Raw genomic sequence first — 19,733 nt, 5'->3', positions numbered from 1 at the left:
AAGGCATCAGGTGAAAGCCCGCTGCTTGGATGAGGACAGGGAAGTGGTCACCCTAACGAGCTACACGATTTGGCTGTTTTAAATAGGGGTTTTCACTTAATCTAGACAGAGCCCAAGATTATGACATCTTTTCAGCTCGCCTGATAGGCTCTGCCCTCCTTTGCCCATTTCTAACCACTCCACTTTAATTTTCTCACTGCCTCACAATCAACTTTTATAGGGTTATACACTAAAGTGAACATTCAAGGTACATTTCCAGTTCTTGGCTAAAGTAGATGAGCTTAAAAGTACACCTGAATTAGAGAATGTCTCCAATTTGGCTATTTTGGCCCTGAATTTGAAATTTACTTTGAATTCTCACTTTAGTGAACAATCCTGAACATTCTTTAGGATTACATTTCTGTGTTAAGTTAGCTGGCTCCGCAAGGACACTTGGGACACTTGAAATATTTACAAGTAGAAGACAGAAATTCTTCTTGCCAAACTATTTTCCCAAAGGCATACAGTGTTATTTACCAAAGTGAGATTGTTTAGAATATAAAGGAGCACTATAGGGTCAGGAATACAAACATGTATTCCTGACCCTATAGGGTTTAAACCACCATCTAGCCATGCTGGTCCCCTCATGCCTCTAAAAATAAAGTAAAATCTTACTTGATTTCAAGCCTGAAGCTGCATTGTTTGTCCCTGTTTCCTTTAGACCTGTCCACTGCCTGCTGACATCATCAGAAGTGCTAGCCTGCACCAATCGCAATGCTTCCCCATAAGATTGGCTGAGACTGACAAAGAGGCAGATCAGGGGCAGAGCCAGCATGATTCAAACACAGCCTTGGCCAATCAGCATCTCCTCATAGAAAATTAACTGAATCAATGATTATCTATGAGGAAAGTTCAGTGTCAGCATGCAGAGGGAGGGGATACTGAATGTTTGGATGCATTTTAGGCAGCCATGACCCAGGAAGGATCTCTAACAGCCATCTGAGGAGTGGCCAGTGAAGTTATCGCTAGGCTGTAATGTAAACACGACATTTTCTCTGAAAAGACAGTGTTTACAGCAAAAAGCCTGAAGGTAATGATTCTACTCACCAGAACAAATGCAATAAGCTGCAGTTGTTCTGGTAACTATAGTGTCCCTTTAAAGTTAATAGAAAATGTAAGGTCACAGCAGCTGAACTGGAATCATTGCTAATTAGGATAATTTTTCTTATATTTTAAACTTAGAATTCCTGACATTCTCACTTTGGTACACGATCCTCTTAGTCCATCTCTGAATTGCAGAGCGGTCTATTCAACATCTTGAAGACCATAACAACTAGAAACAACAATAACTGCACAACCGTAAAAACTGAACAGTAATGGAGCACACAAAGGGAATGTTGACAATCTGCAAACTAGTAAATATCGGGGTATATTCAGTAAACAGAGAGAATTAAAAACCAAACTGCAAAATGTATATAGACATAGCTGACACAATTCCCAAATTCTGATCTAGTGACAGTCTGGTTATTTTTGCTTGAATTTTTCAATGCCTTCTTGAATTCCCCACAATTTACTAATAACTGCATCCTACGGTGTTTATCCATCATTGAAGAAATTATTCATTATTCTGCAGACTTTCACTTTTCTTGTTTTTAATGTTAAAAAAATGTTTAAATAATGTATTCATTATTCATTTAAAATGTGTTGCGTCATTGTCTTATATAAAATAATTGCACAACAGTATTGACAGGGAACCCTTGGCACTTACCTTATTTTCACGTCTGTTATTCTCGGACACTTGGAAGCCGCTTTTGTCAAAGTCAGGGTGCTATTCGCATTGATCTCGTTGTTGCTCAGGCTGGGAACACAACAAATTCCAGTATCATTAATTGTGCCAATGACGAGTACAACAATGCAGTTGAATTGGAAAGTAGTGCAAGGTTATACCTTACTGAACATCTCTGTACATAAGATGATAGTAATATACTGCACTAATAGACATTCAAATATCTTATTAGAAAATGTAGAGTTTTCTTGCATTTCAATTTTAGCTTTGGGGAATATTTTGATTATGCACAATCTTTGTAAATGTATTTTTTTGTTACTATTTAATGGGGGGGGGGGGTTGTTTTTGTTTTGTTTTTTAAACAGAACAAATAATAAATCAAATAAAAAGTAATGATTGGGGCCAATCAATAATTTCCAGGATTGTGGAGTTAGAATGAAAATATACAGCAAACAACTTAAATTAATGTTCTTTTATTTAATTTTTATTTAATTCTTTATTTTTTACTGTGCAAGTGTGAACATACATGCTTGGTTCGCCACAACAGCTGTAACAAGCAGAGTGAAAACAGGCAAAATATATCAATAGGATGGCATACATAGAAACTGCACATTTTTTATATTGGAATTACAGGTTAGGAACAGTATTGTGTTAAGTCGTCAGTAGGCAAATAAAACATGAATATGTAGTAAGCAGGCTAAATTGACTGACAGGGTAACATTTAATGGCTTTTTTAAAGGTGTAGAGTGGAATTTTAAACAATAGTTAAGCAGGGTTGTGCCGGACCGCCTGGCACCCCGATCGTGTACCTCCGTCAATCGCTGCTTCCTACTTGCGAGCACCATAAGCACTGTACTGGAACACCATAACCACCTGGCATTGATTAGAGGTGGGTCAGGACGGGGATTGTATTTGTGCTTGTGTGAGGGGTTGCTAGCTGCTGGGTGCGCCAGTGTGAGTCTACTTAGAGGCGGGTAGAGTCGCTTCAGGTGGTGCCATTTCTGTGATAGTTTTCCCTTGTGGTATGTGCCTTGATGGCGGGAGTGTGTAGGCAGCGGTGGCGGTGAATACACCTCTGGGCCTTGTGCCATGGCTTATCAGTCCTCTGGTTTTCGCCAGAAGGCTGCAAATATGGCGTTTAGCCTTGTCAGGGTATCAGGTCCCTCTTTTGTGGCCCAGTTGCAGTCGACACCAGTTTGGGGCTGACCAGCTCTGTCTGAGGGTGCTGCTTCGCTGCCTGGATGGACCCTCTTTGGACCAGGATAACCCCTGCTGGCCCATAGGGGTGGGGGGTGTAGGCCCTTAGTCATGATTACTGCCGCCTCCCCTGCGCCGACCATGCTTGCAGGCTGCAGGTGTTGCTTTGCTTATTTGGTATCTGCATGTGCCCCACAGTGTCACCTCACTGGTGGTGGCACTTTTGTGTCGTGTGAGTGCCTTTCTTGGCTGCTTTATCTTGGTTTTCGTCTGTAGATGCAGGAGCAACTCATGTCCGCTCAGCTCAGCGGTCAGGCCCCGTCCCCCAAAATTACTGTTCTTTTGAAAGTTATAGTTTACAGAAGCCTCATGAACCATTGGTTGTCCTGGTACGCTAACTTAGTACTCAGATTTTTACCAAAGTGGGAAGGCCATAGAAGCATTGGATTGGCTAGCTGTATGCAACAAATGGTAAATTGAATCTCTGCCCTGTTTATATTAAATTGGATTTATAATATTAGCATATGGACACACCACATGTGCATTGAACAGTCCATTCAAAAGTGAGTTTAGGCAACTTTCGACCCTCCAGATGTTGTGGCCTACTTCTCTCCTGATGCTTAGCCAGTAGTATGGCTGAAAGAGCATTATGGAAGATGGAGTCCACACATCCAAACATCTGTATTGACGAAGCCCAGTTCTACAGGGTTATAGCTCCAGGCCTCGTTCTAGAGTAGACAATGTCCATGTTATGATGGGAATCCAAAAAGGTATTTAAAGCCCAGCTAGTTCAGTAGTATGTCAGAATAATAGTTTGCTAAGTTCTAAGTGTCTGCTTTGTTCATTGTTTCTTTCTCTGATCTAACCTTACTCTATCAAGGGCCTTAACAAGCAAAGAGAACAGGTCAGTAACTTACTCCATGTGTTTCAGTGTGTCCATCTTAGGAAACAAGTCAAGAAATGCCAGCATGTCCTTAGATTTGAGACTGTTATCTTGCAAACTGTGAAAAAATACAGGAACATGTCAGAAAGGAATAGGATTTAAACAGTGTGTGCGCACAGATAGCACGTGGTCTCACAGGGTTTACCCGCCATTCTCTTATCGACATCTTATTGTTTGAAACATTATTTTGGCAATGAAGGTGACTGATTTAAAGAAAGTATTTGCATAGGACATGTGATGGTGAAAGGTTTCATAAAACAAAGCACAGTTGCAGTCTTGTATTTTTAATAATATACTATTAGAGGGCAGAGGCAGCTCTCGAATTAGGTGGCCGCATAAGGCCTCGAGCTGATGGGGGCCTTGCGGCCGCCTAAATCACCTTGGGGCAGTGTGACATGTCGGGCCCTCAGTGGCTTGCCCTTTATGCTGCCGGGTGCGAGGCCCCTCTACACCGCCTGCCCGGGAGAGCCAGCCTCCTGTCTGCAGCTCTGCCGGGTGCAGAGATGCAGACTCAGGGGTCTCGCGATATCCGCCAATCAGAGCATTGCCGCGGGTTACCAGCAGGCTGGAGATCGTAAAACTTAACACATGGTCTGCAGCTCTGCACCCGGCGGAGCTGCAGACCAGATAGGGAACCCACCGGACCACCAGGGATACACCGGACCACCAGGGAATCAGTTTATTGTAAAGGTATTTATCACCCCCTGCCCTGTCACAGTGTCAGCTCCCCACCCTCTGCCCCAGCCACCCTACCACCCTCTTCCCTCTGCCCCCCTACAACCTCCTACACTGTCACAGCCCCCCTACCACCCTCTGCCCCAGCCGCCCTACCACACTCTTCCCTCTGCCCCCCCTACAACCACCTACCCTGTCACAGCCCCCCTACCACCCTCTGCCCCAGCCGCCCTACCACACTCTTCCCTCTGCCCCCCTACAACCACCTACCCTGTCACAGCCCCCTACCTCCCTCTGCCCTCTAGCACCCCCTGCCCTGTCATAGCCCCCTACCACCCTCTGCACCAGCCACCCTCTGCCCCCCTACCATCCCCCTACCACCCTCTTTTATGCCATAACTACAGTCAGAGAGGTCACAATGCCGTGGCACAGGGAGACGCGACACTGCAAGCGTCTGAACAATATCCAGCGCTGCAAGCTTGTCCTTCAATACTACTACAGCACCTTATACACACAATGCAACCTCTATTTGTTTTTTGTTTTTTACTTTGGGTGTTAGTGGGGGCCTCATGTTTGAGTTTCACCTAAGGCCTCACAAAGTCTAGAGCTGCCACTATTAGAAGGTCTGCCATGGAGGACAGGTAATGAAAAGAAGATTGCTATGAAAAGAAGATGATACAAGAAGTGGCAATACAGGGAGCAGAATATTGGGGGTTGTGGGAAGGAATAGATAAAGATGTCTGGCTAAGATAGAGACTAAAAGAGACTAACATGGAAGGAGGAAACGGTTAAAGATTTGTTATAGAAGGAGTTATTTTATGTGAGCTCGGAATGCAGGAGAAAAGGTCCTGAGATTGGGAATGGACGCTGGAAGTCCACGGGGATGGAAATTGTTGTGATTTACCCCAATAAAGTTATACCTTATATCTAAAAATCTTGTCAATCATTAAAGTAAACCGTGTTGGGAATTCTTAGTGAATTAAATTTTAAAGACAAAAGTATCCGAACTGGAAGCATAGTTGACTTGGAGAATTTTTCCAGCAGGGCTCTTTTGGGCTTAAATTTGAAATTCACTTTGAATTCCAGACAATTCTCACTTTGGTGAATAACCCTGTATTGTGTCGTAATCTGCCAAGTCATTCAGTAACATTGAGCTAAACAATACAATACAAAGTTTTTTAACCCTTAACTGATAACAGGGATATTTAAGCAGGTTATTGTTTTTTAAAGCAGCTCTCCCCATAGAATATCAGATAGGCAGTATGTGTTGCTATATCTGCTTATAGAACTATCTCCAAGGTGCAATGATCAGGTACCTGCTTTAAGAAGTGAAAGCGTTGCATAGGGCTATTAAACTTCTGCAACACAATTGAAGGACAAATTCCCTTTTCAATCTCTTCCTTAACTTGAGAGGCTGCACCCATATAGGAAAGTACCTATTCTGTAATCTGCAATATGTTGACAGCTCCTGCTAATGAACCGCGCTGTACACACTATAGATCATGCATGTTGGTTAAACAACTATAAAGGTTCTCAAAACTAGCTGGTGGGCATGGGAAGTACCGAAGAAATGGAATAAAAATAATTTATGCCGATGTGACCACAGATTATAACCAGAGGGAATTGTGCGTTTGTATTAAAAACACCATGCCAGTCAAACGTGTTATACCTGCTTGGCATGGTGGAAATCTGGAACTGCATTGCTAAGGGCCGATATGGGAAAATCACAGCTCTCAGAGCACACATACTGGGCATGCCGTGCAGTAAGGGTTGTGACGAGTTGACAAGTCTAATCCTTCATTCTTTATCGAGAAAATGACCCCCAACATTGATGCTGGCTCATAATGTGCATACCATAAATATGAACAATAAGACGGGGATCTGTACAGTGGGCAGGATATGTATCGTTAGACAAGGTTATGTCAGTTATGAATTGAGCCTAGTTTCCAGCAAATTATTAAATATTATGGCTGGTACCCACCTCTTTATATAGACTGGTTTATGTAAAGTGCACTTGTGTGGCCTTGTGCACTCTGCAGGTACTGTGTGGCATTGTACACAATGGCCTTATGTGATGAGCAGCAGGCTGACAGGCAGCGTCCTGGCTATCCCCCTCCACACAGGACGGTGCACTACTGAAGGGTTGTCTGCATAGTTCTACTGTAAGTTTACAGTGTCTAATTATGTGCTGGTGCTGTACTGCTCAAGGACAGCTTCTTAGTGTCCCAAGATGTGGAAAACCACGAAACAAAATCAGGACGGTGTGATAAGACCCTGAAATCGGCACTGTTGGGAGTAGTCTGGATGCAGTGCCCCAGTAATGCAAAACATTGCAGGACTAAGACTGCCTCTAGTGGCTATCAATCAGACAGCCACTAGAGGCACTTCCTGGTGGCTAACCGACTATTGGTCGCCTAACTGACGCTCTGCATGAGGACATCCAGCGTCAATAAAATCCTCATAGGAAAGTATTAAAGCAATGCTTTTTTACGGGGAGTGCCTATTGTGTTTGTGGCACTCGCTGCACCTGTGCTTCAGCCCCCCCATCGAACGTTGTTGGAGGAGGAGGCAGAGCACCGACCCAGCACTGAGGCAAATGTGTGATAAAATCAGGTAAATGACTAAAGGTTTTGTTATTTCAACCCTTTCCATGTTGGTTGGAGGGTGGGAGGCGAGCGTGGGGTGGCCAGAGGGAAGTATAGTGTAAGGAATACAAAGTATTCCTTACACTATAGAATCCCTTTCATAAATAGCAGAGAAATGATGTCCATGATAGTGGACGATGGATTGCACCGACTGGTATCTAAGTATATTTGTTATGCGAATGTGCTGAACACTTTACACTAGGGTTTTGGTGAATTTTCTAATGTTCGTAAGGACACACATAGATTCACTGCTCTAGCAAATCAAATTAATTCAGCATCTGTATAGAAAGGAACTTCCGTTACTTGATTTCTTGTAATTGTTGGCAGTACAGGAAAGCCTCGCACAATGCATCAATTCCTGTATGTCTGATTCTTCCAGCCGTCAGCCTGAAAATAATTTTGAGAAATCATCAGACTTTGCAGAGTGGTTCAAAATTCAGTACACACAGGTTAATTTAAATTCATGATTTCTGCGTGTGTGTACAATCTATACAGTTATGGAAAATGATATTGGAACAAACATTTAAAACACATTCAGATTCGATCTAGAAGATTATTTGCAGAACTGTAGGATACAAAATCTAAATATTTTAACTGTCTGACATAAAATGCTTAATTTGATACTTCTAAATCGTTGCTCCTGTGTTTTAAATGGCATTCTAATTAATGTGGTGATCTAGGCACCATAACTGCAACATATGTAAGTTGCTGTGGTGTTATAAATTTTTGCATCCCTTGGTTTTCTCTTGGACTGTTTTCAAGCAGTTAAAAATAAATAAATAAATAAGACACAGGGCTCAACTCCTGCTGAACTTCACATTTTTTTTCTGAAGATGTCTAATTTAGGAAGCAGTTGTGGTGGTGGATTAATCAATGGATTTAACCTATCAGTAATACTCCAAGATGGGACAAGATTGGAGAGGTCATAGAAAAATGTAAAGTCTCCATTATTGGAGCGGATGGCGGGCACAACTTTGGGAGCTGGTGGATTAACCCAGAGATCATGATGGGATATTTGGTGGAATGGAAACCCGATGGACCTCCGTCCTAGAACAAGACTATGAAGATATACCAGGACTTGAGGAAAAGTCCAACCAAAAATGAGAAGATGAACTGTGAGGCCTACTAAAGTAGACGGACAGTATTATAGGTCAATCACGTTCCACTGGAGCAGTCAGCATGAATTGCCATCAGCCGCCCACCATTCAGGTGGGAAGGTCAAGGATACTAGACAACAAAAGGAGGAAAGATAAGAACACTTACCTGAAATTCTTTAGGCAATTCATATTACGTAAACATTTTGAAAGGGCTTGTGCGAATGCATCTCCATATTTTTTGTTCCTGAAACTAAAAAAAATAAAAGTTTGGTCCATACCTTAATTTTTTTTATATTTATCTGTCTACCTATTTAATCTTAGTAGCAAAAACCTCCTTGTTAGACCAGACCGTTGTTCCTGCCTAGATTATGTCTTGATTTTTTTTATTCTCTTATTTCATTTTTTTTCATTTATTTAAAAAAAAGAAAAATAATTTTACTTAGATTTTTTTTCCCAGCTCTGAGAAATGTCATCTTAATAGAGGATGTCTGATCTGTGTCTTCTCGTCCAATCCATTGCTTCACCATAGAGAAGCATTGGGGATGAGAAGTGCATGCGTGGCAAGTGCCGTGCTTGTCCTATGGAATGCTTCTCATAGCAAAGCATTGAATCAAATGTTAACCTGTGGCAAGCATTTAAGGACATTCAACATTATGATACAATTTGTGAGGATGTTTGACTTGCTTGTAGGAACAGTGTATGCTTCAAGTATGCGATTATAATAGATATACAAACTTGTTTTCCTGACACTATATAATCCTTAGGTCCCCCCACCCTCAGGGCCTCCCTCCCACTGGGCTGAAGGGGTTAAGGGGCAGGGAAGTGGTCCATTTTTACAACTAAATGTATTTTTTTTTCTTTTAGAATTTCAAGATTTTAAAAATGTAAAATGGATTTGGAGTGTCAATTAATAAACTCTACTACACACTATGATCTTGTTTGCTCTCTATATGCACATCATACTATGTATGCCAGTGTTTGTCAACCTTGTATGCAGAAGTACCTCTGCAGGTCTAAAAAAAGATTCCTAAGTACCCCTGCCTCGGGAAAGTAATTTCTATTGATTTCAATTCCAAATGAAACATGTAGACATGGATATTTTAGTTAATCCCATATTAGAGAACACGCTTTATTAAAGGTGGTAAATACTATTTTTTTTAAATAAATGACATAATGTGAATATTGTGTGTGTAAGGATGAGTCTATTATCTATTAAACTGAAATCTAAAAGTCACAAAATGAAAATATAATTATTACATAAAGGACACTGACACGCGTACACACAGATTTACATACAGAGGACACACTCACTGACCAACACACTCTCATTGATTTGACACACACAGACACACTTACAAACAAACACATTGACTGAAAGACACACACATTTAAACACATATGACTCTGATGCACACAGCCCCATTTACAGAGGACACTGACCTACACACACAGGGCACTGACACACACACGCATTTGCACACAGAGGACACTGACACACAAATGTACACACAGAGGAAACTGACACACACGCTCACTGATCTGACACACACACACATTCACTGACAAACAAACCCTGAATTGACACACACTGACACACACTCGCTTGACACAAATACTTACTGACACACACTCACTCTCTTGACACACAGACACACTAATTCACTGACTGATACACTCACTGATTTAAACCACATAGACAGACTCACTGTCACACAATTTCAATGATTTGACACACACTGACAGACACACACATTCACTGATACACACAGAGGACACTGACACACACACACATATTTACACACAGGACACTGACACACATTTACACACACTGGCACAAACACTCACTAAAACATACACGCACATTCACTGACAGACACACAACCTGTTTTGACACACACTAATAGACACAAATTTTCACTGATTTGACATACACTCACTGACGGACACACTCACTGATTTGACACACACTTTCAGTGATTTGACCCACACTGACGGACACAAACATTCACTGATAGACACACAAACAGTTACATACAGAGGACACTGACACACACACACACACAGAGGTAACTGACATGCGCACTCATTGACACATACACAATCACATTCACTGGCATGCACACACTAATTTGACACACATACTCACTGATTTGACACACACTTTTACTGATTTAAAATACACTGACAGGGGCGGGGCCTGACTGCCGAGCAGACTGGTCGCACTAAACCAGAGCTCCGTGCGAAAACCGGCAAACAAGCGACATATCCCTAAAACTATCATACCGAACCTTCTAAAACGAAGCAGCAGCGTAGTGGGGTGATCCCCGAGACTCAATTTGCCGGATCGCCGAACTCGGAGAGGCGACCTGAGGCAGATATAGGATTGCGGCCTACTAACGTATGCAGGCACGGGAGAGGCAGCCGACCTCCGCGCCAGCGGCTCAGCGGGAAAACTCTGCAACCCTCAAGACCCCGTTTACCCCCCCTGGCAGGTGAGGGATATCCAGGCACCACCAAGCGACTGACACAATCCATACTTACCTGATCCAGGCAAACTTAAACTGTGAGCGAGATACCTCGACCACACAACTCGCAAACGCACGAGGCACCTGAGGCCCAGACAAAATGGCCGTCCAGCTAGGACCAAGGAAAAAGACAGCGGTCAGCCGTACCCCATCCCATACTCTGGTGGCCCTAGACCAGCTGTGCCTGAACTTCTGCACAACACTGGTGGACATGGGGGTGGCCTACCAGCGGGCAGCACAATTAGTGGTTTTGTGGATAAGGCCAACCACCCGCAGACGTCATTACGAGCACCCATCTCTGGCCTTCCAGGCGGCCACCTGGCCGCGCAGACATCAAATGCCGGCATGGCGGGCTCACGAACTGGGCGCACACGCCTACCTCCTCCCACAGAGAAGTGAAACAACCGAGGCCCTAAGGGCCCTAAGGCCCAGCACTCTACCTGAACATGGCAACAGGAGCACGCCAACGGCCCCAGGGAACCGGCAAGTACACCGGCGGACGCGCATCAGCCCGACCTCCCACCAACTTAACAGCGAGAACTTACCCACAAGAGGTCAGAACCACCCGATGCAGAGGCAGCCAGCGGCAATGAAGAAGGCCCCAACATGGTGGCACATAAAGCGACATACAACGCACCGGTGGCAGACACCAAGCAAGCGGGCACTGTCGACCCCAGTGAATGGACTTACCCTACAACCCACTCCGCAGCCTGGAAGCAGAAGTCACTCTCTCTGGCTGTCGGGAAACTACATGTCGGGTATAGGCTGAACTGACTTCGCAACCGGTCAGCCAAAATGGACTAGAGCCATATATGCTCTCCAGTTCCTTTCTACCAGTGGTATTCTCTCATATATTTCTCTCATATGTTTGTTTTCTTTCCTTATGTTTTTCTTTGAGATCCATATTGTCTATATTACTATTCAGGCACCACAGTTTCGCTTTTGGCCTACTTACAGGGTGACTCAGCTAAAGAAGCAACCTCATTTTCTGTTCTATGATGCCATACCTGCATCTAAAATTGCAGCTTCGACTTAACAATAATTACACATAATAACATGATCACACATCTGTCGAAGGCCCGGTGACACACATAAGCAGGCCTTTAGAAAATTCACACAGCTCTAGCTCTGAACACAGCCGTCACTATGTGCATTTTGAACATAGCCACCTCCTTACAAAATACCATTGATACATAACTTAAGCTTGTTTGCCTTTGGTTAAAGGTATGTCCCCCTTATTGTCTTGCAACTTGCCTACACGAACAACATGTTATACTCACACTAGCACGACTGACCTGACGATGTTCAACCTTTCTTAGTCTTATTTTAATTTATGTCACTTAGTTATATACTCTGTTGAAACTACAGCATAGCTAAGCTTATAAAACATACCACATGCTTCCTATTACATGCTCTCTTTCCCAATTCGTATCCTGTAACCCTGTCTTTACCTACTCACTCATATGTCCAGCTAACCTATATAGAATGCAGAAGCTATAGAGCTATCTAATCGGACAAATATGAATAGCCTAAGACCCAGCCACCTACTTAAAAAAGTATGCAATAACACTATAGGCGGGGGGGCGGAGCCTGACACGGACCGGAGCGGCCGCACATTACCGGAGCTCCGGTACAATCTACTGCAATCCGCAGAAACCGGGGAGAATCCACATCACCCACAGCCACACAACCGAGCACTGACCTCGGAGTACCACACCGACCCGCCGATGCCGTTCCTCCTGTCCCCCGGCTCCAAAACTAAACGCCGAGGCGTCAAGGCCTGCAGGACGAGAGGGCACCCTCAGACCCTTTCGGGAACACACTGGCCCTGGAACGTCCCAGACTTTGAGGACTGGTACCCCGACACACTGAGCTCAGGTGAGATGGGCCGCAAGACGCAAAAAAGTCCCAAAACACCACAAAGCCACAGCGTGATATAGGCCAAATGCTACAGGCCTCAAACGCAGTAAAGGCCCAAACTCCCAGAGACACATCCCCACAGCCTTCAGAGGAAGGGGACACACAGGACAATCCACACCCCAGTCCCCAGCACCCAACACCCACATGGATATCAGACACTAGCGCACCGGCCTCCAAAAGTGACATACAGGCCATGCTGACAGGCCTTCAGCAGAATCTCAGACACATGTGGGAAGCAGATCTAGCAATACTCAAATTGGATGTACACGCGGTGTCAACGCGCACACAGGCAATCGAAGTAGAGGTCAAGGGACTGAGGGAGAACTACCTAGCCCTAGGGGAGAAAGTGCGGCACTTACACACCTCACAATTGACAATGGCCAGGCAAGTTAATCTCCTGGATGACAGGGGGCGCCACACAAATATTAAAATTCGTGGGGTGACAGAATCAGTGCCCCTGGAAGAACTGCCGCACTTCGCTAGACGCCTGGTGGCCACACTTTTACCAGCCAAGCAGGCAAAAACATTCCAATTTGACGGGATCTATAGGATAGCTAAGTCCCCACAAGCACCTACCTCAGCTCCTCGGGATGTAATACTAAGATGCCAATCAATGGCGGACAAATTGGGGCTAATAGCAGCAATACAAGGGCAGACCCCATTCGACTTCGAAACCTGCAAAATTTCCTTCTTCCAGGACTTGAGCAGAGCCACGCTACAATGGCGCAAAAGCATGAACCCGATTACCAAGCAACTCCAAGCGGCGGGTATAGCCTATAGATGGGCGACCCCAGGAACTCTCTGGATCACCAAGGACGGCAAGCACTTCAAGGCCACCGAACCCACGGAGGGCCCAGCACTGATGACCGCCCTGGGACTACCAAACACTGCAGCGAATATGGGGACACCAATAGACCTTCAGCCTGGGACATCCGAAGCTGACATTACCGCGACTCCTGGAAGAGGCAGGGGTGCTAAACCCAAGACCTGAGAGACATAATTAGACCGCAAGCCGAATAGGCTTCAGTTCGAACATTTTATTTCTCTTAAATGTTTTGTGTAGTTAACCCTGATCTTTAAATCATATATCGTTCTCTATTTTCATTTTTTCTCGTTCTCACACTGTTGCAGTACGAATGAGGCTCACTAGAGCCAAACACCTTTGCTCTGACGACACCTCCCCCCCCCCCCTCTCCCTGGGGTTATAGGGAACCGATAGCAAGGGCGACATAACCACACGGACTGGCATCAGGCACGTCAAATAGGTTGTTAACCATAACCTGGAACCACACGGGTTCGACCTGATCCTGTCATACTGTAGCGACCTGAAACCACCTAGACACACCAGCCATAGCTGTGAACTGATTTAGCGACTACACGCAGCCACCAATAGGAAAAAAAGGGCACCTTAAGACCCCTTACATGCTATGCACACAGGTACACCTAATAACTTTAGTCAGGTACGAACACAAGAGCGGACCCAGAACTAGAAGGGACAACCACAGAGGGACCCCACGACCATCATGGTCTACTCCTAGACCTAAGCGCAGAAGGGCCACATCATAAACCCACATCCTCGGGACGTAGGGCAAGACGTTAGACATAGTACTCAGTCCTAGTCAATCCCACCCTCTCCCCGTAGTTCGCACCCCTAAAATACTAGGGGTGACACTAGCAAATAGGTACCCTTTACCATACCAATTATAAGACTTGTATTACTCATTATAACATTGAGACCAACTGTAATTATAAAATGTTTGTGAAGCGATTCTAGTCATCCACGCACATGATATTTACTGTTTCGATATCTACAGACTTTTGTGATCTTCCACTTATGTTTATCATTTTCACATTCGAAAAATAAAGATTTACAAAAAAAAAAATAACACTATAGGCATCTATATACACACTCAACTGTATGGGAGTGACTGGAAGCCTGCTGCAATTAACTATATGATTCTAATCACCTAACATAGCAAACCCAGCAGCGTTAAGCATTACCTGTTCTCACTTATTTCATGTATTTTCACTATGATGTTTAAGTTCTCTCGTGTTAGAGATGTAAAGCAACGATAACAGATATTGCTGCATAGAAGAATAATCAATCTTAAACGTGACAATGAAGGCGATATCAGAACCTATAGTTTAAAACGTATCTTATGTGACCTAATCTTGTTTATACACAAAAAAAAGTGCAAGGTTTTTAGATGCTACACTACTGTTTTCGCATGTACCCTTTATGTCTGCACCAGCTGTTGTGGCAGTGCAAATCTGTCTGTTTACTCTATGCACAACTAAAATAAAGAATTAAAAAAAAAACACACTGACAGACACACACTCACTGACACACACCCTCAATGTTGGCACACACTGACACATACTAACAAAGTTTTGACAATACTGACAGACAGATATTCACTGACACACACTCACAGATTATTTTTTTATATTTATTTAAGTAAGTACACCCAACCTCCCTACCTTTGGGAGAGCTGGCGTGGATCCTTTCCCTGGGTTCCAGTGTAGGACTTGTGTAATCTTTGTACTCTTCTAGCATTGCACCCCCATGTGCTGTTTAGTGATGCCAGAGTCAGAGTGACATCATAACACATCCCTGGGTATCACCACAGGGAGCCGTGCTTGAAGATCATGAAGAGTACAGCTTCCTCACTGCATCCATGCTATCTCAGCTATCCACATCCTGAGGAACGCTAAGGTGGTCAATTAGCCAGCTCCTTGCGTATCCCCTGTCTGTGGTGCTGGGGTATGGGTATCACGTGTTTAGAAACTAGGGTGTATGCCATCAGTGTATGTTATAATATCTGATATTCCTAATACAATTGTATTAAAAAAAGATAACCTACTTCTCACATACAGTAGGTATGACAAAAACAGATAAATAACAATAGTCAAATAACCTGCTTATAAGTATTTATAAGGACCCTGGAGGCATTACTGGCAGTACAGCTTACTAAAAATGGCAACAAAATGTCAAGAGAATGTCTGTACTTGAGCAGAATGCTCAGAAAAAAGTAAATGCAGTTGAAACATATATTTTTTTAAAATAAAGGTATTTAAAAGAGCTTTTTAAATCATTCTCAGTCTCTAAATTGCCAACAGTGAAATGGTAGAGCCGATTCACTGCTTCCATTCTGTAGGAATGATATGACCCATTTAAAATCCGTTACTGTTTGGAAGAAGAGGATGAGCTGATATTTTCAGAACACTTGCAGGCATTAAACGATCAACCAGTGTTTTTGGCAGTGAAATTAATTCCTTACAGACTGGTATTCATTCCTGTAGTATGAAGCAGGGTGAGGCTTTATGGACTAATTTTTTCTTGCATAGTACCTAAAAATGTTTCTGAGAGTGAAGGGATTTAAGATCCTTTGCACAAGGAGAGTCTCTAGTTTGGTTTTACAGTGGCACATTCGACCCTATAATTCCAACCTTTGTTTTGGTTATGGTGCAGGCTGTCACTTGGTACCATCTTACTCTATGGAGCCAGATCATTTTTGAATGGTTTGACATTTGCCTGGTCACTTTGAAGCTTGTGGTCGATCTGGTCTTCTCTAAGAATGTCAGCCTACACTCTCAGTGAATAATGCCCTAATAAGTATAAAATCGATATATATCAAAAACAGAATGGGAACTTCTACTTTTATGATATCATATAAGGCAGCAAAGACTCTGGAACCCATAAAAGTATCAATGTCCAAAAATCATTTGAATCTTTACTGTTTGAGGGCACCAGGAGACTTCTGGCACTAAAACCACTATTGTGTGCTGTAGTGGTTTTGGTGCTTTGACTGCACTTTAAAGAGAAAAGGTAAATTCTCTAGAATTTATACCATTGAATAAAACATTGAAAATAACCTATAACTGGTGTTTGTTTTTGTATTGAGATGTTCTGTTTTCTTGTACATTTTTCTATTAACAATTTAGCAATTTACATCACAATGCAGCACAAATGTTAGTGAAGAAGAGAAACAGAAACTGGATCCATTGTTTTCCCCTTCTATGTAAGCCTTCTCTAAGCAAACAGCCAGGTGCAAAGGACAAAGCTTATAACACTGACAGGCAGGAAGCTAAGATGGAGACGCTCAGTTACAAGATAAAGAGGTGTGAATTTCTACATTTAATTTTAATTTTCACAACTCACAAATACATATTTTTTACACGTAAGGATAAGTAAACATAATGCTAAAAATACCTGGGAAGCAATAAGTCCCCTTTAACGGTTTCTTATTTTTTCGTTGTGTTTTTTTTTTTTTTATTAAATAGTTTATTACTGCATATATGAAGTTAGTATAAAAAAAAAACATAGTTATCAGTGACTTTGGCTTTGATGTTTACTTTTAATGGTCAATTACACTATTGAGAAGCAAAATACATTATTACATTATTTATATAGGTTTATAAATTACAGCCTTACCTGAGACTACGAATATTTTCACATTTTTCCAGAACCACCAAGCAGTCTAACTCCATTGAGCATCCTCCAAAATCCAGTGAAGCTAAATTGTCCCCATAGCTAACCACAAAACTCAAGGCAGTCATGTCAACTGGATTAATCCTGATATTTTTAAACTCATATCTTTCCAGATGTGACCCGATAGACCGAGCTAGGTGTGTATCTTGAGTTTCATATACACAGTGACATAATTCAATTAGTTTAGGCCCTGAAAGATTAGTGTCTGCCATTTTATGCAAGTATTTTATGATGGTCTCCTGCTTCTTCTCAACCAAGACTTTCTGATTTTCGGACAACTCCACTAGAAAGGATCTACATTCCGTAGATGACAACCCCGATAAGAATATATGGAAATTGTCTGTGAATTCCTCTTTTGTTTTAAACTTCATATTCCACTTTGATTTCAGAGAGAGTTTTGTATTCAGCTTGTTATGTGTTATAGTCTTGCTCATCATCAGATATAAAGAAGCAAAAAATTCCTGAGAGCTTAGGTGTACAAAGGAATATCCGGGATCTGTGCTGCTGTCCATTTTCTTTACATCAAAGGTGGACAGTAGGCGATGATGTGGTGCAAATTTCTTTAAGGCATCTGAAATGTCTTCATCGTAAAACACAGTCTTATTTTCTTTAAGTCCATTGAAAGCAAGATTACAAAGCTCGGAGATCAATCTTTTTAACACTACACCTTCAGTAGCATAAGACATTTGTTTTTTTCTTATAAAAATATTCAGCATTTTTAGATAAAACTGTGTGATAGTCTGTGGGAGCTGTGTGTTTTCAGGGGGCATGGGTAACATATGTTTTAAACATTTGCACACAATGTGACATAAAGCAGGTACAAAGCACATGTGCATAAGTTTATGGTTGTCTCTTAGGTATAGCAAAGCCTGCTGTTGGAGTGAGCCCTCGGGAAAAAATGATCTCACGTATTCCTGAACCCTTTGTTCATTGAATCCTAACACTTCAGCCACACAATCCACCAAATCCAGAAGATCATTTATCATCAACAAGATTTTAGATCTACTTGTGACCACAACAGTACATCCACTCAGGACCTTCCCATGGAGTAGATTTTGGAACATTTCCGATATAGGAACAACTTGCTTCAAGTCTTGGCTGATCTGGAGAAAGTCTTGAGACATCTTCCCGACAAACTCATCAAGACCATCAAATATGATAAGGACCTTTTGCGGATTCTCAATGATGTACTCGTATACTTCCTCCAGATCTGTGTCTGGCTTAAGAAACAAGTTGAACAGAAGCTCTTTGAGGGTAAATTGAGTTTTGATCAAGTTTAGTTGTCGGAATTCAAATAGAAATGTTAACTGAAACTGACCAAAACCTCCACCTGCCCATTCGTGGGCAATCCTATGTGTCAGCAAAGTCTTTCCTGTGCCTGGCATTCCCACCAATAAAATAGTGTGTGTTTTGGAGAGATTCGTTCGGTGAAACATCTGAGCCATTTTAACACTGTCCATGATGTCTTCTGTAGCTGAAAGTATCTTGTTGCCGCTTTTTGATCTTTGCTTCACCTTAGTCATCTTAATTGTGTGGATCAATGGGTCAACAAACATCTGGTCAGGTTTTTTGTTATCTCTAAATCCATATTTTTTCAATATGGTGTTAACAATTTGCTTCTTGTATCTATTTGTTGAAACTAGTAAAAAAAAAGAAAAAAAAAGCACATTAAGGTATTCCGTGTGTACAGCATTAATTAGATCAATATTTTTTGACATTCTACTGAGTGTTACCTAGCTTTCGTCTTGCAGAACCTTTAAATTCCCCAGCCAAGAAACGTTCCCAAGAAATTTCTTCTGCACCTAAAAAAACAAAAAAATATTGTTTTCTTTTTTTTTTTCATCTGATTAACCATCTAGAGCAGGTGCCGAAGCAGAATCGTATTAAAACAATAAATCTACTTTACCTTTTACAGTATATCCCAATTCTACATGAAGGACTTCATACTCAACTTAAATTGGATCAAGGTATTTATAGGAATGTCATTTATGGTTTGCTTGTTTTTTGTGTTCTTTTTTTTTTTTATTACTCTTTACTGGTAGTTCTGTGTAGTTCTTACTGAATTTGGGGCATTATATATATATATATTTATTTATTTACTAATTTTAACATAACATGGATTCTGGAGCAAAAACAGCCGTTCAGCTATCTTCTTTCCTCCCACACATTTGACACCTTGAATGCACAGGATAAGGATGCAATGATAACTAATCTCTCATTCATTAAGTCCTTCTTAAGACCGGAGGGCGTACAATTACGTCCTTTTTTTAAGCGGCTCTAAACGCCGCTGGGCGTAATTGTACGCCCTCCGTTTTTTTTTTTTACTTACCCGGTCGCCGGTGATCCCATGCTGGCGATCGCGGTTGGGGGGACTCCCGGGAGCCCCCCGCGACACGTCCACCCTCTTCAGCCCCCCGGGCCATATATATATATATATATATATTATCAAATTACACGTAGACTGATACTGATTA

The 19,733-nt window shown here is 42.4% G+C and overlaps 1 protein-coding gene and 1 long non-coding RNA gene across 3 annotated transcripts in view; one reads left to right on the top strand and one right to left on the bottom strand.

Moving 5' to 3' along the window:
• Positions 1-19,733, top strand: part of LOC134578777 (uncharacterized) — a 495,152-nt gene that overhangs the window by 225,110 nt on the left and 250,309 nt on the right. The gene's annotated exons all lie outside the window — the stretch shown is intronic.
• Positions 1-19,733, bottom strand: part of NLRC5 (NLR family CARD domain containing 5) — a 140,481-nt gene that overhangs the window by 102,036 nt on the left and 18,712 nt on the right. For both annotated transcript variants that reach the window (XM_063437813.1, XM_063437814.1), the window contains exons 3-8: positions 18,993-19,061; positions 17,203-18,898; positions 8,489-8,572; positions 7,529-7,612; positions 3,880-3,963; positions 1,748-1,837 (exon numbers count right to left, since the gene is read on the bottom strand). In XM_063437813.1, the coding sequence (XP_063293883.1) occupies positions 1,748-1,837; positions 3,880-3,963; positions 7,529-7,612; positions 8,489-8,572; positions 17,203-18,898; positions 18,993-19,061 (2,107 nt within the window). The remainder of the gene's footprint in view (positions 1-1,747; positions 1,838-3,879; positions 3,964-7,528; positions 7,613-8,488; positions 8,573-17,202; positions 18,899-18,992; positions 19,062-19,733) is intronic.

Source organism: Pelobates fuscus, chromosome 12, assembly GCF_036172605.1.
Source record: "Pelobates fuscus isolate aPelFus1 chromosome 12, aPelFus1.pri, whole genome shotgun sequence".
NCBI classification, from domain to species: Eukaryota; Metazoa; Chordata; class Amphibia; order Anura; family Pelobatidae; genus Pelobates; species Pelobates fuscus.
Note: the sequence above shows the minus strand (reverse complement) of the source record. Positions and strands in the feature narration are given on the sequence as shown.